This window comes from Lepidochelys olivacea (genome assembly GCF_965140295.1).
Source record: "Lepidochelys olivacea isolate rLepOli2 genome assembly, chromosome: 16".
NCBI lineage: Eukaryota > Metazoa > Chordata > Testudines > Cheloniidae > Lepidochelys > Lepidochelys olivacea.
In genome coordinates this window covers 24,015,148-24,042,787 of record NC_140426.1, presented here as the reverse complement: position 1 = coordinate 24,042,787, position 27,640 = coordinate 24,015,148, and the positions used below count along the sequence as shown (strand labels likewise).

Here is a 27,640-nt window from a genome sequence, read left to right as displayed (position 1 = left end):
ATGCAAAGCACAGGGCTAATGTGTAGACATTTCTGACCAAATATATATTGTGTAAGTGGAGTCACCACTAGCTGTGTAGAGAGTATTGCACTGTACAACTCATGCTCAAGGAAGATCTCTTCAGTAAGTAGCCACAGCAGCATTCAGCTTTGCAGAAATCAGACTCTGACGTTTTAAGCCCAAATTGTTTGGAAGAACTGGAAGCAATTCAGCTTGTGCAGTTTTAGAGCTAACTATTGTGTATGGAAAATACTCAACTGTACCAAGAATGTAAGAAATACTCTAATTTATTCAATACTTTGTTTCACAATGCATTTCACATTGACTGTTGCCATTGAACAAAACCTTAACTCAGGTCATTCGCATTCATCTCCTGTCTATAGATTTATTTTTTTTTAAATCCTTCTCATTTACTTAGGTTATTCAGTAATTGCCAAATGGGTTACGGTGCAGTGCTGCAGACTCTGTGTATTACAATATTCCAATGGCTATTTACAAAAAACGTTATAGACCCACCCAATGGGGTTAGCCAGTGAAAGATGAACTTTCCACTAGAATTTAATACGATAAATAAATCTGATGGGAGGAAGGACTGAAAATGGAGTGTGTTAAAATTTAATTCCCAAAACATTTTGTTGATTTTTGGCTCATGTTGGTTAACCCCAGTGTCCTAGCTAATGATGCTTGCACAACGTAATACTCGGGTGGGGGCTAAATCCTGCACTACTGCTGTCACTGATCTATTCAGACCTTGTAATATGAGGCCAACTATACACACTTCTCATAATTTTATTTCAAAAGCAGATCATTTTGTTGTAGCATGTTGCGATTACATGTCTTGGCTACAATGGTTAAAAAAATCCTTTTGAATGAGTGGACAGTCAAGACTAGTATTTATTGAAAAAACAAAAACTAAATTGTAAGCACTTTTTTGTAAAACCAATGTCTGTTTTGTTACATACTTTTAATGTTGTGCTTTGTAAATGTCTGATTTGTGTAATAAATAAAGTTCATGCAAGTAGAAGTGCTGGCACTTACATCAAGAAAATGATGTAATTCCATTTGATTTTTAAAATTATTTTCTGGCTTACTAATCAAACAGCAACCCACCCAGTTTTTCTCTTTTATTATTTTGTTAAAGGAGAGTTCAACAAATGTTCCTGGTAAATGGATATTATTTCCTAGTTAGAAAACCAGTTGTTAAAGAATAACTGGTGTATGTTATTACAATGATCAGTCAATATCAAAGTAGTGAGCAAAAGAAGGGTAAAGAAATACACCAGGACAGCTAACTGGGCCTTGGGGAAATAATGCTAAGCTAGAGCTGAATGCCTTCAGCACTGAATTTCAGGCAGTCTCTTTAGTACATTGTTTTGTATGTTGAGGCTTAATAATGTGTATATATTGATCCTACTACACTGCACACCTCTCAGGAATATTAGGATAAGTATAGTAAGCTTATTTCCATGGCTTCATGTGAACGTAGTTAATTAAATGATCCTTCCAATTTTATTATGCTAACAAAGGCTACAAAACTACATTCACATAATGGTAGGGACTGATCTAAATCCACAAAGACATTCAGACTTAAGGATGAATCAAATTATGTTTTCCAAAATCAGGGTAGAAGCTAAAGCTGTGTTCAGTGTTTAGGTTTATATCCAGTTATTTCATCCCAGCCTTTCCGGCAGGTGCGAATGATCCATTCATGTTCATCATCATCTGAAAGGGAGAAAAAGAAATGGTCAAATCTTATAGATTCAGACCTGCTCTTTGCATAGAGGAGTCCAGATCAGACAGGCAATTTTCTTTGAGGAATAAATATATTTTTAAAATACTTCTTGCTTAGCCAACAGATCCTGGGTACAGTTTTGTTGGCATTTGCCAAGATTCAAACATATATAACAGAAGGAAGCAACACCGGTTTTATGGTAATAGATCTGATCATTAGGCTATCTGATCAAATTAACTGTTTGGAACTCATGCAAAAAATTGTAACACTTCCTTGTATATAGTATAATTTCTGGTCTCATGCTCATTTACAGTGTGATACCAGTACCAATAATGAGGATCTAAAACTTTATCGATGTTGGTGTCAGTTTATGAAAATTGCAGTTGGTGAAAAGTCCAGAGTCAAAGCCCCGGTTTGTTTGAATTTTTTTTTTTTACAGCTCTTCTTCCAACATTATTATACAAAAATGCCACATTACAACAGATAGCAACAGGCTGATGGAAGTACTTTAGACAATCTTCTGCGTCTCCCAAAATTATTCAATGTCTGTCATGTTATCTCTCAGAGAGAGACAAGGTGAAAAGTGAAAACCCAAAAGGCAATTTGGAGAAAACACCTATCCAGCAAAGTGTGAATAGAAATATTTTGAATAATTACAGAAAAGTATAACTTGATAAACATAAGTAGTTAGGGTCTGTCAGTTGAAGGGACTAAAAACAGCCTGTCTGAAAAACCTGTTTGATAGGCTTTTACTTGTGTTGGTGATCAGATAAAAATATTAATTATATCACTTTAAAGAGTACCAGTATCTATTTTCTTATTCAAATGAAACATACTGTAGCAGAGCTACTTCTGTTTACTGTCATCTTTACAAATTCCGATCAATGTTTGCAATTTGTGCTTCTAACCAACCTAGTTCCAAATGTCAAGGATTTTGTAGCAATGTAATCAGCAATGCTTACCTGAAAGAGAACATACTGACCTTGTCAGATATTTTTAAAAAAAGAAACACAGTGCTAGTGAGGAATCAACTTCTGAAGGGAGACTTCTGCTTATGCGTTGGGCCTTTATTATGTTTATATAGCAACCTTTAAGTTTAAAAAGTCATATAAATGCAGCTGTGCTGGTCTAACAAGGAGAGAAGCAAACAAAGGGTATATGGCAAAGAGGTGCCCCTTTATTAAAAACTTAAGTTTGTTCTTAAGTCCCATTGCCTTCAGTGGGCTTTAGATCAAACCCTATCTGCTCGTCTTTTCCTTTTTCTGTTTCCCTTTCCTATTTTCCCTGCCATCTTTGCATCTTTTTTCATTCATGGTCAAGTGGAACAAGTGCAGGCACTCACGGCCTGGGGGTGCTGCTCATGCTGAGCCCTGCTACAGCACCAGTGAATGTAGACTTAACCAAAGCATATGCCCAAGCTTTTGTCCCAAGTCTAAACGGTGGCACTTGTCACAAAACCCTCTACAAACAGCAGTCAGCAATGCTTGTGAATCAGAGGAGGTTTTCCCCAAGAGCACACTACTGTGTGTTACTCTTCTGCACACAGTTACTAATTTATACACACAGCAGTTATTTGAGCTTGTCACCTCTCTCACAATTCCACACTCAGGGATGACGTTTTGTAAAAGCTTACTCTGCTATGAAGGGGGCTGTGGAAAAGACTGCTGTATTGCTCATGATCTCTCTCATTAGTTTAGTCTGTAGATGTGCTTTAACTACTGTAACGCATGATACAGTGATATTTTCATAACATACCCCAAGTGGATACATTGCTTTCTCTGTCCACCTCAGCAAGTATATGATGCATCTTTTGCTCTATTCCTTGGCATGAGTACAACATTAATAAAACACCCAATTATAGTGTTCTTTCTTTCTGTCTTGAAGGAAATAAGCCAGGAGAAAATAAGCACCACCGGAATAACTTTTTAAAAAGGATGACTAAAAAGAAGAGAAAAAACACTGAATTTGTTTAAGGTCTGACACTGAAGTCCTTAGGCGGACACATCCCACTGAAATCTGTGGTAGGACTGCAAAGTTGGCCCCTATGGGTATGTCTACACTGCAATAAAACACCTCCGGCTAGCTCAGGTCAGCTGACTCGGGTTGGCAGGGCTCGGACCATGGGGCTATAAAACTGCAGTGTAGATGTTTGGGCTCATGCTGGACTCAAAACTGTGAGACCCTGCAAGGGGGGAGGCTCCCAGAGCCCAAGACAGGGAGTAATCAATAAATCATGTGCAAGCTGTGATTATTTTGCATGTCAGGTTCTATTTCTGCACTCCAGATGCTCCAATATTATGGAGAGGAGGCCATGAAGTACCTAGATGAGCTAGATAGTGTGCAGACTGTTAGTGTCTATATGATTATGAACCTCCTCAATGTAAGAGTTGTTACTCTGGATTTGTAATAACTGCAAGAAATGAAATTGTCTGTTTCTGTCAAAATGAGGAAATCAATCAAAAACTCCACTTGCTAAACACCACCTGTATCCATTGCTTCCTTTGATAAAGATCATATTGTTTAGGAGAGTTGCATGAAGTGAGCAAACTGCCTTCCTGGTAACGAATCTGCATTGGTCATGTAATTCTGCTGCTCAGCTGACCAATATGAAAGGCACAAGACGTTTTTGACTTCAGTTAATGAGTTTTCAACAGGAGCCTGGTCCATCCAGCTTGATGCAGAAGGAAACTTATTTTTCAATAGACAACATGCATATAAGTCTTTTCTTCTAAGGATTTTAGTCTCTCATCCAGGCCCAGCACCACCATAGCTCAGCTCATGCAGCCATCTGATTCTGTGCACAGTAAGTATCAGCAAATAAGCATTGATAAAGACTACGTACAATTTTCACAAAGACTGAATTGTAAGGAGATGTCCCAATGGAGTCAGTTATTACCAATTTACACTTTGAATAGAAAGAAGAGTTTGTCTGGTGAAGGGACTACAGCACATTGTCCTACCTTAGGGCACCCTCTGCTTCATTTAGAGGAATATAGCAATTACCCCACTGGATCTGACCTGTGATCCATTTATTATTATCTGTATTGCTGTGGTGTCTAGGAACCCAAGTCATGGCCCAGGACCCCCTTTGTTCAAGGTGCTGTACAAACAAAGAACAAAAAGATGGTCCATGCCCCAAAGAGCTACAAATCCAGGTTTTAGTCTCTGACAGTGGCCTGTATCAGCTGCTTCAAGGCAGACGCAAGAAACCTCATAGTGAAGAATTTGCAATAATATGTACACAGGGAAAGCATCTTCCTACCCACTCTCATTTAGCAATTGACTTATACCTAGAATCCTCCTAAGATTTTGACTGCAATAACATCTTGTGGCAATAAGTTCACCCAGTTAAGTAGGCACGGTATAGAAAAGCATTTCTTTGGATAGTTTAAGTTGGCGGCCTTTCATTTTCATTGCATGTCTCCATGCTTTGCATTACGGGAAAGGGATATATAGGCGCAACTGATCTACTTTACCTATACGTCATTATTTTGTATACCTCTATCATGTCCCTCTCTTCTTTGTCTCCTCTCCAAACAAAACCATGGTATCCTTTCTATATTTCTAACCCCATTCAGCACTCATCCGCGGACACCTCCTCTTTCTTTTCCGAAAGCGGGTGACCAGAACGTAACATTTTATTTAGGGTGAGGGTGTGTCACAGGCTGGCATATTTTCAGTATTATTTTCCATCCTCTTTCTTATGCCTCCTAACATTTTATTCACAGCTGAGCTGCACTAAAAAGAAAAGCTGGCTGAAAACGGCATACGGAGCTGAGAACTCACTCAAGTGGAAAAGAAAGTGGAAGTGAGCTGGCAGGGCGCTGTCTGCAAACCTCCACTCACGCTCACAGTCCCACTGACTTCTAATCATTGTCTTCGATGGGGCTGCAGCCCTGGAAGGTAGGTAAAATGCACTGGGAGCCCCAAAAAGAAACAGGGACGCCATATCCACAATGAAGGACCTTGACCAAAATATCTGGAACCTCCAGGACTATTATCCAACTAGTGGCACCTCACAAATATTCCTTAGACTGAGGTAAGGGAAATGAAGGATCCTATTCAGGATAGCTAGAGGAACCACAAAAATATAGATCCAAAGGGGTCCAGGGATTAGCTATGTGTAAAGAGGCAGAGAAATATTAGAACATAAAGAGTTAAGCTATGGTTGAACATACTTTTGCCACGCTAAAGAAGACTGGTTGATAATTACTGTAGTTTTAGGGCTATTTGAATCAGTGCAGCTGCAACCTCTTCAGTAGTAACCCCTGAAACAAGACAAACTGGGTTTATTGTACTGAACAAGTCTTAAAGCTCCTCCCTGATTGTTAATAATTGGCAGCAATGGACTTAACAGCCTCTTGACTACCCTTTTTACACTCTACCTGACTGTGCAGCTAACAATTTAAATCACAGATGCCGATCCTTCTTTGTGGCAGCTGCTTGTTAACTACACGTTCCCCTTTTTCTGTCGCTGGCGGCTTCCATAACCCTGCAACACCAGGGTTAGACTGGAGAATCACATTTCATCAATATTTAAAATGGAATTAAACCTTGACATTTGATTAATGCTACCAGATAGCTTGTTGTAATTACGTTTTTACAAATTGCGATTGTCTGAATATGTTAATATGATTGTCTGAGCACATCTTCACCTTCAGAAGTAATTTTTCTTAAAAAAAAAAATACAAACTCTTTAATCAACTGTACATTATCATCCTGGACAGAATTAGGTAGTGTGTGGTTCTTCACATTGTGTGTTGAATTTTATTTCAGCTCATTTATCTTTAAAAGTTTATTCTTTCTCCGTTTTCTTCAGCAGCATCAGTAGAATATACATTCATGAAATATATTCTGCTAAAATGGGCTACTTTCATGTTCAAATTTTGAAAATAAAGGACATTGCTTTGTATGAAAACATTGATAACATCCAAGGAGGCCAAGTTTGCTTAATAACTTACTCTAAAGTTAGTAAAAAGAAAAGGAGTACTTGTGGCACCTTAGAGACTAACCAATTTATTTGAGCATAAGCTTTCGTGAGCTACAGCTCACTTCATCAGACTAACACGGCTGTTACTCTAAAGTTAGTGAAATCTAATAATTTGCACAAATATAGTTGAAGTCTTGAGGTAAACTGAGGACTTGCTAGGTGAGCCATTAGAATACATCATTTGATTCTTTTGAATGATTTCTGTGCCTTTTTGTTTCCATCCAAACTGTGATACTCTACCTTCCAATCTGCTACAAGCCAACAACAGGCCTCCACCACTCTGCTAAACCGTATTTGCATCTTTCTATAATCTCCCACGGCATTAATACTCGGTGACTCTCACAAGGAGAAAACCATGCACTGTCCCCTTAAACATCCCGTATGTTAGAATGTGATTGTCTGCATCTGTGTTAGGGCCTGATCCTGCAATCCTTACCCACAAGAGCTGTCTCACTGAAGCTAATGTGACTACTAGCATAAGTAAGAGCTACTTTGCCTTGAGCAAAGGTTGCAAAAGAGGGCCTTTGCATTGTCTGCTCCTTGGAACAGAAACTATGTCTTCTTCTAATCTATGTCAGTGCCAAGCATATTCTCAGTGCTTCGTAAATAACGACAGCTGTTCATTGTCTCACATACCTGACTCCTCCCATCATCCATGGTGCAGTTTATCATGTTCTTCCATTCCACAATTATAGCCATCTGTGATAGCATCACAGCCATCACATCTACTGCCTCTCCCCAAAATCTCCAGCACCCCCTTCCTTACCACACCTAACTTCAACAACATCAGTGCTGGCAAGAAAATGGAAAATATGTATCCAATTAACCTTTACTTCCACAAGCAAACTCTCACCGTTCCATTTCCATTTAATTGCGTAAATCCAAAATGGCCTCAAAATGAACTTTCCATCTCCTACAAAACTTGTTTTCACACGTACTGTATAGCTGAACACAAACCCCTATACTGTTTGGGTCAAAACTTTCTAAGTGGATTCGCAATGGGATGGCTAACACACAAACAAAGTTGTTGTTCTTGGCATGCTGCTATTTGGAATTTAAACCTTCACAGGTTTCAAAGCGATAATTATATTAGGCTCAGGAAACCACAATGAACAATATATCAGCAAAGGCTACAGTTGTTTACATGATTGCAGTGATTTAGTAATGTGATGCATGTATTAATATTAACACCATGTTAGCCATGCTAGCTGCAGCAGAGAGGGCTAATCATACTGGTTAATAAACTGGTTTTTTGAATGGGGTAAATTGACTAGTAAAACTTAGAAGCCAGATTCAATTTTTAAAAATGCTCTCTAGGTTACATAGCATAGAGTTCTCAATTATAGCTGTAGCTTGCACAGCCTTTAGCTGTGAGGAAGACATAAGTATGTATTTTGCAGTCATGTCCAAAATGTGCTAGATGCTTTCACGGGGAAGACACAGTCCCTGTACGACAGAAAATACAATCTAAAAAGACAACAGCCAGTGAAGGGCGGGGAAAAGGGTACAACCAAAGTGATCAGGGTGATGACAGTCACACAGCACTTCATTCTATGAGATTAGGGTATTTTCTCTTTAAATTAAACACACTGAATTCCTCCCCACCCTCAGTCTTCCCATTCAGCCCCCCTGACTTGGCCCCACAGCAGTCCCCAGTATCAATCCCAGCAATCTTCTCCCTGCTCTCTTATGTTTGGGTTCCTTCTCACCACCCAAAGAGCAGTTTGTTCCTAAGGTAAATAAGTGAGTTAAATAAAGATATTACTTGGTAAGTTTCTTGCTAGTATTGTAGAAGATGGGATTGTGGTATTCCTCAACCCTTACTCCTGTAAGGAATCCCATTGAAAGTCAATTGATCTGTATTATTTGTTAAATGCTGTCTATCAGCTAGACACTGCACAAGACAGACTTTAAGACAAGCCCTGCCCCCAAAAGCTTACAGTTTAGAAGACAGTCACAGGAAGATAAGATGAACTAGGAGACCCAGAGGAAGGGGTTTATAATAACAAATATTCTGTCCCTCTTGTTGATCTAATATTTTCCATATTTTCTATCTGGGGGCTTCACAGAAGTGGGGGTTTTGGAAGATGGGGGAGTGGGACATTGGGGAGTAGCATGAATATGGGGCAGCACAGAAGAAGATAAATGGTGGGAATAGAAGAAGGGTGGGGAAAGGGGACATCAGGGAACATAATAGGAGACAAGATCCAAGGCACAGTTTGGAGTAAAATCGAGCAACACCTTGAGGTCAAGGGAAGCAAGGGGAGCGACTTGGTCAGATGGCCGACAAGTAAGATACTTTTTGCTATGGCATTTTGGTGGGATTAGACTGTAATATCAGATAGTTCAGAAAGAGGAGTGAGCAGCAGGCAAGGCAGGAGATGACGAGGACAACTGTTTTAGGTGTTTGGGAAAAAAAGCAATAGGCTACTCAGGCTCATAAGGACTACTTGTGTGAGCAAGGGTTACAGGCTTGTATCTATATGTATGTACAGACCTGAGCACAACTTTTTCTTCACCTGTCTTTGCTTGTTTTTAAGGAGAAGTAAGCTTGCCAGCCCCAAGCAGAGAGATGAATGAATTGCAAACAAACTGCATTTGTCACAAAAATATGTAAAATTTAAAATTCACTGGATTTGTCAAATTGATAAAAAAAAATCCACAAAAAATAGACACAATTTGTTTTGTTCAGAGCCCAGAGGTAAAGACTAAGCACTTCAAATTAATTTCTGCAAAAGCTTTTTTTTTTTTTTCCTAAACAGGTCTGGATCCCAGTCCTTGAAGAACATACTGATTACCAACAATTTTTCAGAGCTTTACAAAAACATTATTTCTTTTGTTGTAGTGAAACGCAGAATCAGCCATCTGGCAATTGCCCCAGAGCTAAAATCTTTTACATGACATATAATTCAAAATGATTAAATATACAACAGCAAATAGCTGTAGCATTGCACTTGAAATAGCATGAACTTTTATTGCCGATCAAAACTGATTTCTTTAGCTTAACAAGTATCCATAGAACAATTATTTGAAGAGCTTTTAAGATTTTCAACAAACAGGAGCTAGAGCTCATTTACATTCAGAATCTTAAATCTAATAAAAGAGAAACAAATATATAAATTACTAAATAATCTTGTCTTATAAGTAGACATTCAAATCACTAGGAAGCTAAGTTCAGTCGAAGAATGAAAATATTATTCTCTTTATGTAGATATTTTGTGGTGAAGGGCTTTTCTTTTCCTGTACCTTTGCAAAGGGCATCTGCCAAAAAAGTTCTCAGATTCTCAGGCAATGACTAGGGGCTAGTCTGGAATCAGAGCATTCACCCACTGCCTACATCAATAGAATGGACAACATCAGAGGAGCGCAGAGGAGAATGATGTTCAGCAAGTAATGTTTTTAAGTTTAACTTGCTGCCTCATATCTAGAAAGTTCCCTAGGTCTGCAAGATTGCCAAGTCCTCGCCCCTCTACCAATTCTGATGTCATCTAGAGTCCCTGGCTGCGAGAATGAGCACACAACCTGCTCACATTTGGTACTTGCTAAGAGCGGTATGGAAAGTAATACACTGTGCATGAGTAACGCATGATTTTCAAATAGTTATGGCTTTATTTCTCAACTACATTTCTTCAGACAAAGCAAAGCCCACATTCCTCACTGAGTACTCTGTACACACCACATCTAAATTGTAAGACAAAGCTCCTGAAGACAGGAAGGGTGCACGACATTCCTCAGAGACTGATGGGGAAGAACCCCCGCCTACCCCTAGGTGGGTGGAGCCATGAGACCCATGCCTGCCCTGCCAGAAGCAGAGGGGCAGGACAGGAAGTATAAAAGGCAGCTCAGTTGGGCGAGAGCCGCTGGAGGACACAGATGTCTCCCGCCCGTCGCTGTGACATAAGCCTGATGGAGACCTCCACTGCGCCGAGGACCTGGAGGTTCTGCCAGAGCCACCTGCTGACAGGAACACCGAGGAGCTGTTTGGGACTGCCATTAGCTGTATACCCCGGGGAGATGGAGGACAACCCTGAGCAACAGGTACACAATGACGGGAGTGTAGGAAATAGCCTAGAGACACCAGACTTTAGTCCAGTTGTGTTGTTGTCTGAATCCAGGTCAGCATGTTTTGACTGGATCCCCGCTGATTCAGTGATGGAACCATCTGCCACTGTTAGGCCCTAGGCTGGCACCAGGTGGAGTAGGGTGGGCCCAGGTCCCCCTACCTCCTGCTGCCAACCCCACCCCTGGAGTGACAGCCTCCCTACCTTAGGCCAAGAGGCCTGCGTTTGTCTGCTGTCTGCCAGAGCTAGGATGTCAGACTATTTGGTGCTCCACTCTGCCCAAGGGCCTGAGCCCCCAAGACTGGTGCTCCCCTGCCTGAGGGCCTGAGCCCCAAGACTGTTTGTGGTCCTGCCCTACCTGAGAGCCTGAGCCCCAGATGGCTTGCTGTCTGGCCCTGTTTAGAGGGCCAGCATCTCAGAGATTGCTAATTCTCCAGTAACCCTTGCCTGAACAGAGGCCCAACTATGTGGGGGCGTGGCCTCCCTCAGATACTGACAGGGAAGGATAGCCACACACATCTACACAATTATTGAATGGATTTTGTCCTTGGATGATCCAGAAGGGATAAATGGAATTTCTTCAAATTTTTCAAGATGATTCACTTCCAGGTTCGTTCAGACCAAGCATGAGAAGTTTCAGTCCCAAGGGTAATGTTAGGAGGAAGCTGCAAGCATGTAATTATTGAGGTTTAGAATTAAAGTGTCATCTCAACCTTCACTATAGTCATATTAGTGACATGTAAATAAACTCTTGATGTTCTAAAAATACAGCAGTTTAAACTACAGAATAAAATAATACTCCTGACTTCTAATAGTAATAATTTACTCAGAAACTCCGCATTTGAGCATTCTGGGACTTTTCTTTTAAGTCACAAGATGCTAGGCTTGTCAAAATCATAACTTGCTTATTAGCTGCTTTGTGACTCCAGCATTAAAAAAACCTTTCCTCTCAATAAATAATAACCTGTCTTGAGTCTCTTGGCCAAATTCTGCTCTTAGTTACACATGTGTGAATCCATAGTTAACCTACTGGTTTCAATGAACCTACCCTGGATTTACACTGGTGTAAGTGAGAGAAGGATTTGTCTCTGCCTCCTCTCTGCCCTCCTCTCTAATGTTCTATAAAGAGACAAAGGTACATCAGATACAATTCCACATGCAGAGGGTCAACCCCAAGGCTTATGCACCATCTAAGTCCCAGAGGAGGGGCAAGGAGAACAGGCAGCAAAGCAGAATCCATCTCAGACTAGGAGAAGCAGGAGCAGGGGTTGCACCAGTTAAGTTAGCATCAGGAGGACGGAAGCAGAAGGAAAGCATATTACATCACAAACATCTTTGTTTTGTTATCAGTGGGGCAGAACTGCTAGTAACACTCAGTTATCCCCTTTCACTCCACCTCCTCAGCAGGGAATGACTTCTACTTCTAACTGTAATTTCTCTTTGAAAACTATGGCATCTAGTGTCTACACTCCCAGAATGCCATAGCTCTCCTTTAACCTTGGAATTTGCTCGCCATTTGACAGCAAATCTAAAATCTCATATTTTATGCTTTTCATTGAAAGATGCAAAACTCTAGATATTCATCTTCAGGTCTTTGTATTGGCCAGTCAATAAAAATGGGGTCATGAGTAAGAGTTCTCAAAGGCTATACTCCTTTAGTGGCAGTAGGAGGGGTCTAACTCCAAAATGACTGATTGAAAAATGTGAACACCATTTCTTCTCACAAATAGGTATTTCTGCATGTGTTTTCATGTCTGCAATTTTGTGTATTAGATGATATTGGGGGGTAAAAAGAAAAGATCCAAAAAGCACATGAACAGACTACAGAAATTTCAGTATATCACCAAGGAAGGTTTATAAACTGAGAAATAATTTCAAATCTTTTTTAAAAAATTGAAATCCTTGTGACTAGTAACACTAGGAGAAATTAAACTATTGCTTTCATTATGCACACTGGACCTGCTCTCAATTACACTAGGACTCCGTTGCACCACTTGGCAGTGAGGGGCCTTAATGTAAATGAGTGTCAGGCCCTCGATATTTGTGAAACTGAAGTCCTGCTAACTGAGGCAGGAATCTCTATGATACTCTGTGTACACACATTGCATTAAAGAAAAGCAACCTGCAACAAATTCAAATGGAGCCTTCTCTGTTCCTTGCTAGAAAGATGTTTTGATTCATTGATTGTTTGGCAGGAGTGTCAGTGCCAAAGGCAGAGTGCCTCCTTTCCCTGCTAGCTCCACCAGCAGTGAAGCAAGCAGCTTCGCAACAAACAAGGGTGAAAGGCTGGAGTATCCTCAAATCCCACTCCCAGACCTTAGGAAGATGGTGTCATTTGGCTAAACCTGTCAAGCTGTTGTAAGAGCTTCCTGAATGCTTCCTACCATCTGCTTTTGATGCTTTCAAGACTTGGACAGAAGCCTGGAGGTTTTCCTGCTTTTTCCTGACCAACCTATAAAGGAATAGTTCTGGATCTGTTCCCTGTCATTCCAACCTCTTTCCTCAGTTTCTTCTTCCTACAGCTGTTTTTTTTTTTAACTGCAGTGGCCTTGTGCCCTGAATTATTTCTCTGGGGGAAGTCAACATTCCTCTGATGTCGAACAAGTGCTGGATCTTTCAATTGTGTTTGTGTTCTTAGAGGAAGGGTATGGCCTACATGATACATTCCTCCTTCACACCCATGTTGACAAATTTAACTTTACGCTAGTATTGGATTCTCAAAGGAATGTTAATATAAAAGAGATCAGAATAATGTACTGCATATTCTACTTACAATTATCTTGTTAGACTGCATTCTATGATGTGATGTTAGTGAATATCGATTGATACAATCTGTAGGCTACAGAAATAAATGTAGCTAAGGACAATGAGTTCAAAGCATACATTTAAAAAACAATAAATTGAATTCCTAGGCGTTCCCGCATGTACTAATCTGTGCAGGTTCCTGTGTTTTTGGAAAGCATTTTACTTATCTTACTCATCAGTAGGCCCACTCTAGTATTTTGGATCAGTGCCATTTGTAATAATCTAAATCAGTATTTATTGAGGGTTTATGAAACAGGCTAAATACTATAGGACATATTTTGTAGCAGATGATACCTACAGTTCTTTTTGTCTCTCCTCTTCCCTGCTCTCCTCCCCCAACACTATATCCAGATTTGTAAATGCACTCAGGACATGATTTCGCAAGTGTGAGCACTGACACAATCCAGCAAGGCACTTAAATATGTCCCTAATTTGAAGCAAGTGAGCAGCCTCACTGCAATCAAAGGGACTATCCCTGTGCTTGAAGTTAAACATATACTTAACTGATCAGGGCAAAGAGCTTGACACCTTGCTGGACTGAGCCCATTGAAAAGATAGATATATATCTTGAAAACACTGTCTTGCTGGGTATCATAATGGAGAATGAGTCTTCCTGGGTTTAAAAGCTATTAAATATGAATCAAATGCATTTATTCATATGTGCCTGTGAAAACATCACTTAGAATTTTGTAAACCATGTGCAGGATGGTTTATGCAACTTTCCTTGGAATTAACTAATTAATACAAACAATCCATGTTGTTTGAAATATTTTAGCTTAGTAGCTGCAGAACTTGAATACAGGTTTTTAAATGTCAGCTATAATCATACACGATTGAATGTATGTGAAACAAAGTCAACTTACACTGAACTTCAAGATGAAAAAAACACATACCTGCATTCCTCAAAAACCTGAGTTTGTAATCAATGACAACTCTGGTATTAGGATTATAGAATCCATCACCACAGTCATAACAGCCTGTTGGAATCGTTCTGGGAGGATCTAAGTTTGTAAGCTGCGAGATACCTGAAAAGACACAGTATAATTTATTAGAAAAACAAAAAATCCCATTTTTTTTACAACTGTACTCTTTTATCAAAATAAATAATGATAATAAATATATATTATTTTACATCTCTGTAACACTTTCCATCACAAGATTTCAAAGCATTTAATAAACTTTACTAAATTAAGATTTCCATCACTCCTATGGCAGGTAATTATTATGACCATTTTGCAGATGGAGAAACTGAAGCACCGAGTGGCCCACCGAGAAAATGTTTGGCACAGAAAGGAAGAGATCTTGGTTACCCTTACTGACAGTCCTGTGATTTAGCCCATAAGACTGATACTATGAACATGCACTGAAAACTCCAAAATGAGTCCAAGAAAGCCTAGCCATGGCTTAAAGAGAAATGTCATTGTTCACTATGCCAATATATTATTCAGTGATTATCACATAATTTTTTCACCTTTTAGTGAAAAGATGAACTAGTAAATGTGTCTAACAGACACATTTTATAGGCTGGACATAAAGTAAGTATATGTTTTCGTATCCACTGAAAATTTGTCATTTTCAAGCCACACATCTCATGTACCATGCTGTTTGTGGACTTCTGTTATTCTTTCAGGTGCTTTAGAACATTATGCAAAATTATGAGTGCAAGATAATATGTTTTCTTTTGTTTTATGTTCCAGCTTTCTGTAATAAAAATATGTCTAGAATGCAGTGAATGTGAAACCCATAAAAGGCTTAATCAGATGTCAGAAATTGCTAGGTTACAATGTCCTGCCCTCATGACATGATCACTCAAGAAGAGACTATTCACCACATTTGTCAGTGTCAAGTGGATGGAGTTCTGAAATAAACCAGAATGTTCCTGCTCCAAGTTACTCATGTAGGTGAATTAGTCTCTCTTAATAAACATAGTTGTTGGTTTAAATCCTTCCGGACACAAATGCAACTCAGTACCTGCTGGTTTTAGACCGGAACAGATTTCTGTATAAAATCTTCTGTCGTAGCCATCACAATAATGCCATTTTTTATCTTTGAATTCAAGACCATCTGCAAAAGTGTATTTCCCCTGCAAAACAAATTCAAGTACCGAACTAATAAGTGTGATGAATGGAGTGAAGAATAACAATTTTTTATATCCATTACCAAGGATGCATGTTATCTGAGAATAAATAATATGTAGTTTTGTTCCACATTTAAGTGCAGATGAAAATGATGCCTGCAGATCCATGAGAACCACATTCCATAACCAAATCATTTCCCTGTTCAGTGGGAAATAGCTATTGTACATGCAATAGGGGAAGCCAAAATTGAGAGTGAAAAATGGGAAAGGTGCTGGTTTGATAGCTTCCACTTCTTTCATGATACAAACATTTCTGAATGTACAGTCTTTGAAACAGAGAGAATTTCCCCTAAAGCATATTTGCAGTAACCTTTGGGAGCAAAGGCGTTTTAACTTGCTTTTGAGTACAGAGCAGAGATCAGACTTTAGATAAGATGGGCATACCCCCACCCAATCAGTTTCCTATGACTGCCACAGGGGTTGGCATAGGTGAACTTCCAACCTCCTCGTGTTCTATTCCTATGTTTCTAAGCCTTCAGGATCACATCTAAAGGACTAGTGATATAATACCTCTTTCGATATTCCGCAGTCCCAGATTCCTTCATATTTGCTTCTATTAGGAAAATACAAGGTTCCTTTGCCATGAAACATTCCATCTTTCATTTTGCCATTATATTTGGTTTCAGTTGGGAGAGTATAGCAGCCTTTCCCTTCAATCCTGTGAATGATAATCAGGAATTGTTTAAGAACACTTAACCAGATGTCCAAAAAGGCAAAACAACTGACGAAGAAGGCCTTACTGGTTAAAAAATTGACCTGGTTTAGAGGGGAAGTGAAGGGAGCTATAAAAATAATTTTAAAAATCAACAAATTGAAGGAAGGGGAGATTGATAGTAATTAATATAAATCAGAAGCTATGAACGGTAGAAAATTGATGACCATCTTTAAGCACCCTTAGAAAGGGTGGATAATAATGGCTGTTATTTACAAGGCAGCTTTCATCCAACAACCCCCCCAAATATATTTCAAACTGGATTTACAAACAGGGATCAATGTACCCACCATTTAACCACAGCCATTTCTGGGGCTTAACAGTCCATAGCAACATCACCCAAAAGTTTAGGATAGGATGTGAAAACACTTTTTGCAACAGGAACTACAAGTGGAATGCTAGGGAGACAAAACTGAATCAGCCTTTAAGAATTTGGCCAGGACAATAGGGCAAACACCCCTAATTTTGAAAAAAACAAAACATCTGCCATGGAATCTTTAATAACCATAAGATGTCGGGTTTACATCTGATCCAAAATGTGGTGATGATGACGACAGCAGCAAAGCACCCTCTATCAGCAGGCTGTGGCCTTGGAAGGACACGTGCAACCTACTGAATCACCAACATCATTTCCTGTAGCATTTGTACGCTACTTACAATTAGTAATAGGACATGTCCTAGACTCTTCCTCCCACTCTCCAGTGTCTCCAGCGAGGCAGTGTGGTTGAGTGATGAATAACATGAAGTCGGTTTATCCTCACATCCCTCAGCATGGTAACTTTAGCCCCATTTTACAGACAGTGATGCAGAGAAGTTAAGGCCCAGGTTTTCAAAGATATTTAGGCTCCCACAGATGCACACGGGTGCCCAGTGGGATCTTCAAAAACACCTAGATGCCTAACTGCCATTGATCTCAAGGGGAGTTGGGAGACAGACGATGGGGCACTTTTGAAGATCCCACTAGGCCTATGTGCACCTCTAGGTGCCAAAACACCGTTAGAAATCTGGCCCTAAGTGACTTGCCCAAGGCCACTGGAAGCTGTTTCAGGAGCAGGATGAGACCGCAGCTACGCTTCACTCCCCATCCTGGGCTGTGCCTCTCTCGCATTAAAAGGTCCCAATTTCCAAAGAGGTCCTAACGCAGTCTTGTCCTTCCACTCCTGCAATTCTGTGGGCACAAGCAAGTGGGCGTGCAAGGATAGTGCATCTCGGAGCTTTCCCACTTGGGGGTTTTCACACCCAGAGATTTCCACGGCCTCAGATTGTTCACGCTGGGGAATTTTCATACCCTGCGTTTCACACAAGTGCAATGGCCCAGCACTGTGGGGTGATGGCCCAGCCCTGTCCCCCCGTTCCCCAAGGCTGCCCCTCCCCCCTCAGCCCCAGCCCCCACCTGCCATGCACATAGTCTCCGAGGTAGGTGCTGCCCGTGACCTCCATGGGGCCCGCCCGGGACGCGTCCTGCCCTGGGCTGGGCTGGGCAGCAAACTGTCACCATGGTAACAAGCCGGAAGGCGGGGCATGAGGAGCAGGAGCAGGCGGGGACAGAGAACAAGCCCCGCCCCCTGCGTAGTCGGCGCGCCGCTGACCCGCTCGCTCGTCGGTGGCGCATGCGCACGAGTTCCGCGAGACCTGGTGGCGCACGCGCAGTGGCGTGGGGCCTGCCGTCCGTAGCGGGCGGGCGCGGAAGGGGAGCTCAAGGAGACCGGGCCGCGGGCGCGGGCTGGCGCCATGCCGGGCTCGCTGGAGGTGCCCTCGCTGGAGGAGCTCGAGGTGCCGGAGGTGAGAGCTGTGCCAGGCTGTGGGGGTTCCCGGCGGCGGAACTTGCCCTAGAGCGGACGCCGAGCGCGCAGGGGACCCGAAACCCTTCCGCGGCCGCGTAAATCTGGGCCCGAGTCCCAGCGGCCGGGTGCGTCGTGAGGGGCCCGACCCTGGGCCTGACACGGGGGAAGGGGCAGCCTCCGTCTTCCTCTCCGTCTCGCTGCCCCTCGCTACAGCCACGGCACGCCCGCCTCTTGAGTGCCGCGTACCGACGGGCTCCCCTCGCCTCAGAAAAGAGACACGGGCATTGGGAAAGGGTCAGAGAAGGGCAACGAAAATGATGAGGGGTTTGGGACGGGTCCCCTAGGAGGAGAGGTTAAAGAGGCCGGGACTTTTCAGCTTGGAAAAGAGGAGACTAAGGGGGGCGGGGGGATATGACAGAGGTCTGTAAAATCACGAGTGGTGGCTTGGAGAAAGGGAATAAGGAAAAGTTATTTACTTGCTCCCGTAACATAAGAACGAGGGGCCACCCAATGAAATTAATGGGTAGTAGGGCTTAAAACAAACAAAAGGAAGTTCTTCTTCACTCAGCGCACAGTCAACCTGTGGAACTCCTGGCCTGAGGAGGTTGTGAAGGGAACTGGACAAATTCATGGAGGTTAGTTTCATTAATAGCTATTAGCCAGGACGGGTAAGGAATGGTGTCCCTCGCCTCTGCTTGTCAGAGGGTGGAGATGGATGGCAGGAGAGAGATCACTAGATCGTTACCTGTTAGGTTCACTCCCTCTGGGGCACCTGGCATTGGCCACTGTCGGTAGACAGGATGCTGGGCTGGATGGACCTTTGGTCTGACCCAGTGTGGCTGTTCTTGCGTTCCTCCCCCAATGCCTCAGGTAAGCGTCAGCTCCTCCGTGCTGAAAGCTGCAGCCCATCACTATGGCTCGCAGTGTGACAAGCCCAACAAGGAGTTCATGCTGTGCCGCTGGGAGGAGAAGGACCCCCGGAAATGCTTAAAGGAAGGAAAGCAAGTCAATCAGTGTGCACTGGAGTTTTTCAGGTAAGAGTCTCAGGTGGCTTTTCAAATTCAGTTTTAGGGCTGGATGCTGCAGATCTTATTTAGGCAAAACTCACATTGAAGTCAGTGAGATTTTTACTTGAGTGTAGCCTGTAGCATACATGGTCCCTATCGAAACCAAGATGAAAGTATTAAAATTAAATATATATTTCATGCTTCAGCACTTTGACACAATACACACACTTTTTATTTTTAATTAGTGCTTCAAAAGAGTATGGTAATGAAGTGAGCATGTGCTGTATGTTGCTACCTGTCTGCTTAAGGTATTTACGTAGGAGGAGAGAATCTGTCCTGAAGTGTCAGCTGGCATAGCTTCTACCTGTGTGCTACCATTTACACAAGCACTACAATAACAACTTTCTTTAGTTATAGGTAAGATGATCATGGTATTCTTAAACTTTCGTTGAGGTGCTGTTGCTGTTCCCTAGACTTGAACTCCTGAGGGTTGGAGGCAGTGCTTCCTCAGTGGAGCGTGTCAGTGGTGGAGACTACTTCCTCTGCTAGTTGGAAGGCAAAGTATTCAATAGTTTTCAGTTGTTCATAAAACAGTGACCCACACTCTTTCTGTTATATTGACTTCTCTTGCTTGCGCTCAGCCTCAAGGCAAGTTGGCTTTGTTTGAAAGTCTGAAGATGGTGATCAGGAGTATCTGGGCTTCAGTAACTTGTGACTATACTTTTAAAAATGTCAGACTTGTTTTGTGAGTTGCTTTCCCCATCCTTTGTCATCTTGGGGCACAATGATGCAAACATTTAAATAAATACAAAACTTTCCTCACATGACTGAAATCATATGCGTAAAAATGTTTGGAGGATCATAGTCTTAGAGGCAGAGCACCTCTTTGTATGTGTTTGTATAGCACCCAGCAAGGTGAGGCTCGATCCTGATTGAGGCCCCCGGGTGCTATTGCACTACAAATATTAATAATAGATAAGGCTATGTTTTAGTCACGGGTATTTTTAGTAAAAACCATGAATAGGTCACAGGTTGTAAACAAAAATTCACAGAATTGTGACCTGTCCATGACTTTTATTAAAAATACCTGCCCTGACTAAAATTTGGGCAGGGGGCCACGGGTATTCTGGGGGGTGGGGGGGCAGTCCGTGGGTGCTGGGGGATGTGGCCCGGGACCCCCGCAGGTACTGGAGGGGACGTGGGCTGGCAGGGGCTTCCTATCCTGCTCCGTGTCCCTGCAGCTCCTAGGCGGCAGAGGCAGGGGCTCTGCTGCTCCCGCCACAAGTGCCGGCTGCCACAGCTTCCGTTGGCTGGTAACTGAAGCCAATGGGAGCTGCGTGAATGGGGCCTGCAGGCGTGGGCAGTGTGCAACGCGGAGCCCCATCTGCCGCCTATGAGCTGCAGGGGGGGCCATGCCAGTGGGAGCCATCCGGGGAGCTCCCCATCCCTAGGTAAGTGTCCCCAGGCATTCCCCAACCCCCTGCTCCAAGCCCCTTCCCACACACCCAAACTGCTGCTGCTGGCCCAGGGGTTGCCGAGCTCGGGCAGCCCCTGAGCCAGCACCAGCCATGGCAAAAATTACGGAGGTCATGGACGGTCACGGAATCTGTGACCTCCATGACAGACCCGCAGCCTTAATAGTAGACCTTAAGCGGATGTGTCTTACTAAGCTCAAAAAAAAATAAAAAATCTAACTAGTTGGAAGCAGTTAAGTATCCTAAACAGAGCATTTACATTATATTATTAAAATAAGCATGCACTAAGTGAGATGTAAGAATGTTGTCTGAAAGCTGACTGAGCTTAACAGTCATATTAATGACTAAGGTGCCACAAGTACTCCTTTTCTTTTTGCGAATACAGACTAACACGGCTGTTACTCTGAAACCTGATATTAATCATTGTATTGTAGTTATTTAAAGGGTAATACAGACCTGTATTGAGATCAGTGTGGAATTATAAATTCATATGCTTAGACTGTAAGCTCTTCTTGACAGGGTGTTGTAGTATTCTGTGAAATGCCATGCATATGTGTCGTAATTTTTTTATTTATTGCTTATCTTTCTTTTATCTATTTCTTTCAAAATTACCAGGCTTTAACAATTTTATGAATACCATCTGGAAATTAAACTTTGCAAATAACTACTGAATGGCAACCAAATGGAAATTGGTTCATGCATTTTGGGCTGGAGTGAATGGGAGAGTGCCAGCTTTGCAAATGTAGCTCTTATAAGCTACCTTGTCTTTTCCAAAATAACACCTTGTCGTTTCCTTTGTTTTATAGGAAGATTAAGGCACACTGTGCAGAACCTTTTACTGAGTACTGGACTTGTATTGATTATACCAACCTTCAAGAGCTTCGTCGTTGCCGAAAACAGCAGCTGGCATTTGATAATTGTGTGCTGGAGAACTTGGGCTGGGTGAGACCTGATCTGGGAGAGCTGTCTAAGGTAATTAGGAAATCCTGTTCCATGTCTTCATCTCCTTTTTTACTGGTTATTTCAGCTCCCTTCTCTCTGACCTCCTAAAGTCCCTGTTACCCAGCGTGTGCAGAGTGCTGCTGGTGTTCTGATGTTCACAGAGACCCACAGATTCATCACCTTATCCACCCAGGTCCTATATGGTCCCCTTTAGTGTAATCTTGAAGTGTATCTACTGCTTCTCATTTATTTGAGAAACTAGTTCAGAATTGTGCTGCTACATTTTGAAAGTATTCTATGTACTTGTTCCACTTTGCTTCACATCTTCCCACTCTTCATGCATAATATTTTAAACTACTTTTAACTGTTTTTAAACAGACTAGATTTCCAGGTGAACACAGTCTCAGCACTTTTGATACAAGAACCTCCTCTGCAATGCTTGTGATCTGGGATAACCCCCCTGTATTTCTCCATCTCATTTCAGATCTAGTCTGAAAAACATCTTTCTGTTGCGTATGCCTCATCTCTTTCTATCTACTATTTTTAATCAGCTGTTACGTTTAGTTCTGTAAAGCATTTTAGGATATTCTGTGTGAAAGTTGTGTTGCAATAAATACAGCGCAGAGTTCATAACTTCTCCACTGTAATAGTGGATTTTTTTCTGGTTTAATAGGTGTAGCAAGGGACTGGACTAGACGACCCAGGAGGACAATTCCGGTTCTAGATCCCTATGTAGCTTTCATATTGTCTTGAATTCATTTTTCCTTTCTCATATACCAGTGTTCCATTTGTCAGTTCAATATAATGGAAAAAATGTTCCAGTGTACTGCATGACACTCTTTCAGCTCTTCCTTAACTGGATGGCCAGATTCTTCTGTCTGTTTTATTAGCGTTCCCCTCTTATACTACTTTTAAATTACCACTTCTACTGCAATGGAAGTGGCAAGTTATTGATGAACTCTCAACCTTCTGTTGAAGCCTGTGGCAGAATTGTAGAGGCCTTTTAAGCACACTCTGGGGTGGGGAATCTTTTATTATGAACTCTTTTTCCTACAGTGTGTACTTACTTTGGTGAGAGGTTCTTTTCTTGATCTGTTACTAATAATACTTGAGTGCTTGTAAGTTTTTTTTAAAAACAAAAATGCTTACAGTGGAACTCAGTAAATTTTCAATTAATTAAATTTTTAATATGTTAAAAGAAAAAAGGATGGCACAAAATAAATGCCTGCTACCATAGATGCTAAGTGCGGGGAAAAATGTCTGGCTAGTGATGGTTCTCTCTAATGTATGCACTACTGTTCCATTGATTTGCTTATGCTGGTTCTTTTGTATATTTGACCTTGGACTGCAGGAAAGGATGTGCTGGGTTTGAAATGGACACTTCCACTAAAAATTTGATACAAATTTTGTTATGTGGATAATCCCTTTAAGAATTGCCTTCTTATACAAGTAAAAATACAAGTTTAGGCAGCATTGAGCATCTGTTAGGTTTTTTTTCTATGCTTGATTTTTGAGACAGTTCAGGTGCTTAACCTCAAACAGCTAAAACAGGAACTTCTTGTGCATACTTGTGTATACTTTGACTTTATCTGCAAAGTAGCAGCTTTCAAAGGTGCTGAGGTTTTGGCCTACTGTTGACAAGACAAAATTCTTCTCTCGTACGCATGTAGCTCCACTGAAGTCAAGGGGGTTGTATTGGGTGTAAATGGGAGCTAGACTTTAAATTAGAAGCTTACCTTCAAGAAAGTGCTTAAGCTATTGAGTTTAAAAAAAAATAAAAAATTGTGTAACCCTTGACACATGCGTTGTTCTCCTAAGTGACCATATTATTGTACTGTTTTTGCTTTATCTTACTCTTCCCTGACCACTCTTTGATTTCACTCCTTCCTGCTTTTCTTATCCTAATCTAGATTATAGAAATGTGTCCGAGTCCTTTCCTTAATGTACCCTATGTATCTGTGTCAGTCTATCACTGTGAATCATTTGGCCCACTTAACTATAAGGTGCCCTACTAAATACTTGCAGAGTCTTCAAGCAATATGTGCTGAATTAGTAAGCATTTGATTAATTCTACTAATGGATGGTTTCTTTTTCTGCTGCATGACGCATTAAAGCCACATGTATTGTTTCTCCTCCAAGCTATTGGCTTAGTGTAGTTTTGTCTATTAAATACTACAAGAAAAATTCCAGTGTACTACTTTTCCTTCCAGGTCACAAAAGTGCAGACAGACCGACCTATCCCTGAGAATGTCTATCATTCCAGACCAAGACCAGAGCCAAGTCCGCCCATTGAAGGAGATTTGAAGCCTGCTAAATATGGCAGCAGGCTTTTTTTCTGGAACTGGTAAAATGGGACCGACAACTCTATAGTAAGCTCTGTTCTTTGCAAATGTAAATTATCTTGTCCAATGTGTATTGGGTGCAATCGTTAATGATTAAAAAACCCATAATTCACCTGGCGTGGTAGACTTTTGTATATACATCACAGGAGCTCAGGAACAGTGTCCCCTCTACTGTTGTGTTTTTTTTGCCTTTTAAAATGCTTTTTAGAATTTTATGGCCTTAAAAGATGATGTCCTTTTAGCCACTTAACACAGTCAGTTCTGTCGCTAAAGTCAGTTATTCAGCAACAAGAATATAAGATTTATGCCAAGATTTGCCAAACAGTGTATGTAAGTATGGTCCAGTTCTTTTATTATATTCTTACTAAATATTAAAAAAAAAAAAATGGGAGAATGCAAAATGAATTGAGCCGGCTCTTCACTGTTCAGATTTCCAGAATTTGCATTAGTGGTTTATATACTTGTGCCTCCAAGTATCCATCTTCTTTCCAACAAACCTCCTTTCTTATGAGATTCCAGTTCAAACAAGCCAGATAGGAGCCTAACAGGTCACCAATTTAGATTCACAAAGCTACTGATGATCTCTGCGTGTGTGTCTATGTGGTGGTTCCAACAAACCTCTTATGAAGGTGACTAATCTGCAGAGGTAAAAACTGGTGACTCAACCTCAAATTTGGGATTTGATACATAAATTATTTTTTTCAAGTAGTTAGTCCATGCTTCCTACATTGCTGGTTAGAAATTCAGTATTATTTGAGATATCAAGGCGTGTGTATTTAAATTCACAAGTGACTGGTCATGTCTCATGTATGTTGTTTTAGTTGTTTCCATCCTTCATCAGCTCTCTTTCACTGGGGAGAGTGTATTTGTTACATGAGAATTCTATGCTAAATAGCTGAACCCGTCAAAAATTATTTCCTGACCTGCATTTTTGTCCCTGTGGCTACTCAGGTAAGATGTCCCAGTGCTAAATGTCATAGCAAAACAGTCCTTTTTATGTAGAGATCCTGATTTCAAGGACTTACCTGTCACCTCACTGTGACAGCACCTGAAACTCTCTTCTTTTCCTTTCACCAGCCAACTCTTAATTGCTCCATCTTGCAGCATCCAAGGGACAAGACACATGGTAACTGTGACAACACAAGGGTCAGGAAAATCAAAGTAACTTGCTGTACCAAAGCCAGAGAACTACAGTTCAGGCCACAGCCTCTTGTATATTTAGGGCTAGATTGTCATTTTGCAGTCTAGCCCATAGAAAAGGGTAGGGTGCTGGAGCAGCCTGGGAGGGAGATTGGGGGACTGTGAATTGAAGTGACAGTCTCCTCTGGGGAGGGATTAAGCTGCAGTGGGTCTATACAGGTGCCGCACACACGCCTTGCTGTTCTAGTATGTTGGTGAGGTAAAGTCAAGATTGGCTACTCCTTCTCTTTCTGCCCATCTGTAGGTGTGGGGAGGAATGTATTGCCTGCTTTCCCAGGCCCACAGGAAGTGTTGGTACAGAACTCCAGTGCAAGGGAGTAAGAGGCAGCTTGCATCCCCCTACTTCCTTTTGCAGGATAAGCTATGATCTTGCCCTTATTCTTTGAGAGCTTGGGTAAAGCATGGGTTTATTCACTTACATAAGGATTCTTTCCAGGCCTCAGAATCTGCCAATTTTTATATCAATTTTGTATTGGAAAGTCAAACTGATTATAGCTTTTACAAATTGGATTCCTTTGTACTTTCTTTATCTTCTGTTTGTTTGTGTGGAAAAAAAATAGCACATTCTACAGATGTGAATAGACGCTGTCACTTTTGGCTACATTTTATAATGTATGTCTTGAATAATTGGATAAAGATTTTTTTCAAATTTTTATGAAGCTCTGGACTAATACTTCCTTTGCTAAACAAAAACCTAGATTTCCTCTGCTGCTTAATGTATGTAATACCTTAATTCTCCTCAATGAGGTATATGTTCTTTGAGTGCATCCTTCAGAATCTGGTCCTATCTTGAGTGACTGATTACAGTTCTACCTATGTAAACCTGGAATAACTCCAGTCACTTAATAGATTTACTCCAAATTTACAGTGATGTGCTTGAGGACAGAATTAGGCCTTCTGTTCCCATTATGAGAGGAGAGCTTGGGCTACCATTTCTGTAGTAGGATATTATTTCTGTAGGATACCTCAACGGGAGCCAGCTCAAGAGGACCATGATGCAGAGGACAGAGTTTCTGAATGGTCTAGCTGGATGAAGTTGCACGTGGTAAATGCAAAAAGCTAGCTGGCACCTGTGGGACCCAGCAAGTTTAAAAATATGTTTGCTCCAAAATCCTGTTAAATGCGTATGTCCTTGTCTCAATACATGTGAGAACTCTGGGTGATTCCGGTGGGGGACTCAAACCAGGACAATCTATGGAGGTACAGGAACTTTTTATAGATCTTTGCCTGCAAATAGCTTATGTACAGTACAGTTTATGAACTCTTGCTACTGACTTTCTGGGTAAGTTGACTGGTACCCAGGGCAAATATGCCATACATATTTTCATCCTATTGTACACATCACCCTATTTTTGAAGCCCATTGGATGTGTTACTGAGCTGTGGTGTACCTCCGTAACATCTCTGCAATCTTCCTTTTTAGAAGGTCCAAGCAGAGAACTGCTTATGTTCAGGGTAGAAACTCTTACTGCTGTGAAAGATTAGCTTACTTTCTGTCAAGATCTAAATCAGGGGTATACCAGATGCCTAGTTGCATTCAGCTGAATAAGTGGAAATGGTGTTTGGCCAATAGAGTTTAGAACATTAAATGATACAGTATTGTAAGTGATCTTTTGTTGCAGAATGTTATTACTAATCAAACCCAATAGTTAGGCAACCTCACAAAAGAACCTATTAGATATTACTTTGCTAATAACTTCCTATTGTCAGCATAACACATGAAACATTGCACCACTGAAGGCGGACTTTGGAACAAATAGGTATGGGCATTCCATTAGTGAACTCCTAATCAGAATTAAAGGGTATTTTCCCATTAAATCTTTTCAGAAAAGAATGACTTTTTTAATATAATTGTTTGTGTGTCCAAACAAAAAAACCTTAAGCAGAGTACTGCACTAAGGAAAAGTTAAATGCCTTGCTCCCAATGCTCTGGTTTATACTATTGCCCTTGAGGTTTAAGATCACAAGTCTGCACTGTGACATTCTGATCTACTTCTCTCAGCAAAGTTTGTTGTTAGAGGCAAAAAGCAGTTTTGAAAATAGAGGAGTGAGAAAAATACTTTAAATAGCTGAACTCCTTGAGCAAGAGTGGGGCGGTGGGGTTGAGTGTCTTTCACTGGCTGGTGAAGAAGGGAAATGAAGTGACTAAATCAACAGGAGTTCAGCAGAGCTTCCCTGGCCCATCATTTGAAAAGGTCACGAGGACAGAGGAGTGGCTAGGCTAGCCATGCTTTGTATACCTTGGGGAGTGAGCTGTGCCTCCTTAACTATTCTTCTTTGAAAAGATAGTAGAAAAAGTATTAGGACAAAATGGAGCATCAACTTTTGGCCAACTGTGTTGTTGACCAATTTGGAGCAGAATTTCAAGACGGCCATATTTTAAAACCAGCAGTTAGCGAGTTTGAACAACTCCATGTCCATGGTTCATCTCTTAAATGAAAAGACTAAAACTTG

The 27,640-nt window shown here is 41.3% G+C and overlaps 2 protein-coding genes across 3 annotated transcripts; one reads left to right on the top strand and one right to left on the bottom strand.

Annotated features, from left to right (window-relative positions):
• Positions 1 to 1,201: 1,201 nt before the first annotated feature.
• Positions 1,202 to 17,969, bottom strand: MORN5 (MORN repeat containing 5). 2 transcript variants are annotated; one of them, XM_084649871.1, is made up of 5 exons: positions 17,831 to 17,969; positions 16,236 to 16,383; positions 15,560 to 15,671; positions 14,482 to 14,613; positions 1,202 to 1,722 (listed from the first exon to the last, which is right to left on the bottom strand). In XM_084649871.1, exons 1-5 carry the CDS (start codon positions 17,875 to 17,877, stop codon positions 1,643 to 1,645), a joined length of 519 nt encoding a protein of 172 aa, XP_084505997.1. In that variant the 5' UTR covers positions 17,878 to 17,969; the 3' UTR covers positions 1,202 to 1,642. The 2 variants fall into 2 exon arrangements, with proteins under 2 accessions (XP_084505997.1, XP_084505998.1); XM_084649872.1 differs by lacking the exon at positions 1,202 to 1,722 and adding an exon at positions 9,889 to 11,448.
• Positions 17,970 to 18,060: 91 nt separating this feature from the next.
• NDUFA8 (NADH:ubiquinone oxidoreductase subunit A8) lies at positions 18,061 to 24,099 on the top strand. Its single transcript, XM_084649870.1, has 4 exons — positions 18,061 to 18,219; positions 19,092 to 19,255; positions 21,510 to 21,675; positions 23,856 to 24,099. The coding sequence occupies exons 1-4, from the start codon at positions 18,169 to 18,171 to the stop codon at positions 23,991 to 23,993; spliced, it is 519 nt and encodes a 172-aa protein (XP_084505996.1). The 5' UTR covers positions 18,061 to 18,168; the 3' UTR covers positions 23,994 to 24,099.
• The last annotated feature ends 3,541 nt before the right edge of the window (positions 24,100 to 27,640 follow it).

Excerpts from the sequence above, each read along its gene's own strand:
- MORN5 (XM_084649871.1), bottom strand. The coding sequence starts at position 17,877 with ATGGAGGTCACGGGCAGCACCTACCTCGGAGACTATGTGCATGGCAG. Across the intron at positions 15,672-16,235 it reads ACTGCGGAATATCGAAAGAG|GGGAAATACACTTTTGCAGA; the intron begins GTATTATATCAC and ends TTTGTTTTGCAG. Across the intron at positions 14,614-15,559 it reads TTCCGGTCTAAAACCAGCAG|GTATCTCGCAGCTTACAAAC; the intron begins GTACTGAGTTGC and ends GTGTCTTTTCAG.
- NDUFA8 (XM_084649870.1), top strand. The coding sequence starts at position 18,169 with ATGCCGGGCTCGCTGGAGGTGCCCTCGCTGGAGGAGCTCGAGGTGCCG. Across the intron at positions 18,220-19,091 it reads AGGAGCTCGAGGTGCCGGAG|GTAAGCGTCAGCTCCTCCGT; the intron begins GTGAGAGCTGTG and ends CCAATGCCTCAG. Across the intron at positions 21,676-23,855 it reads ATCTGGGAGAGCTGTCTAAG|GTCACAAAAGTGCAGACAGA; the intron begins GTAATTAGGAAA and ends TTTTCCTTCCAG.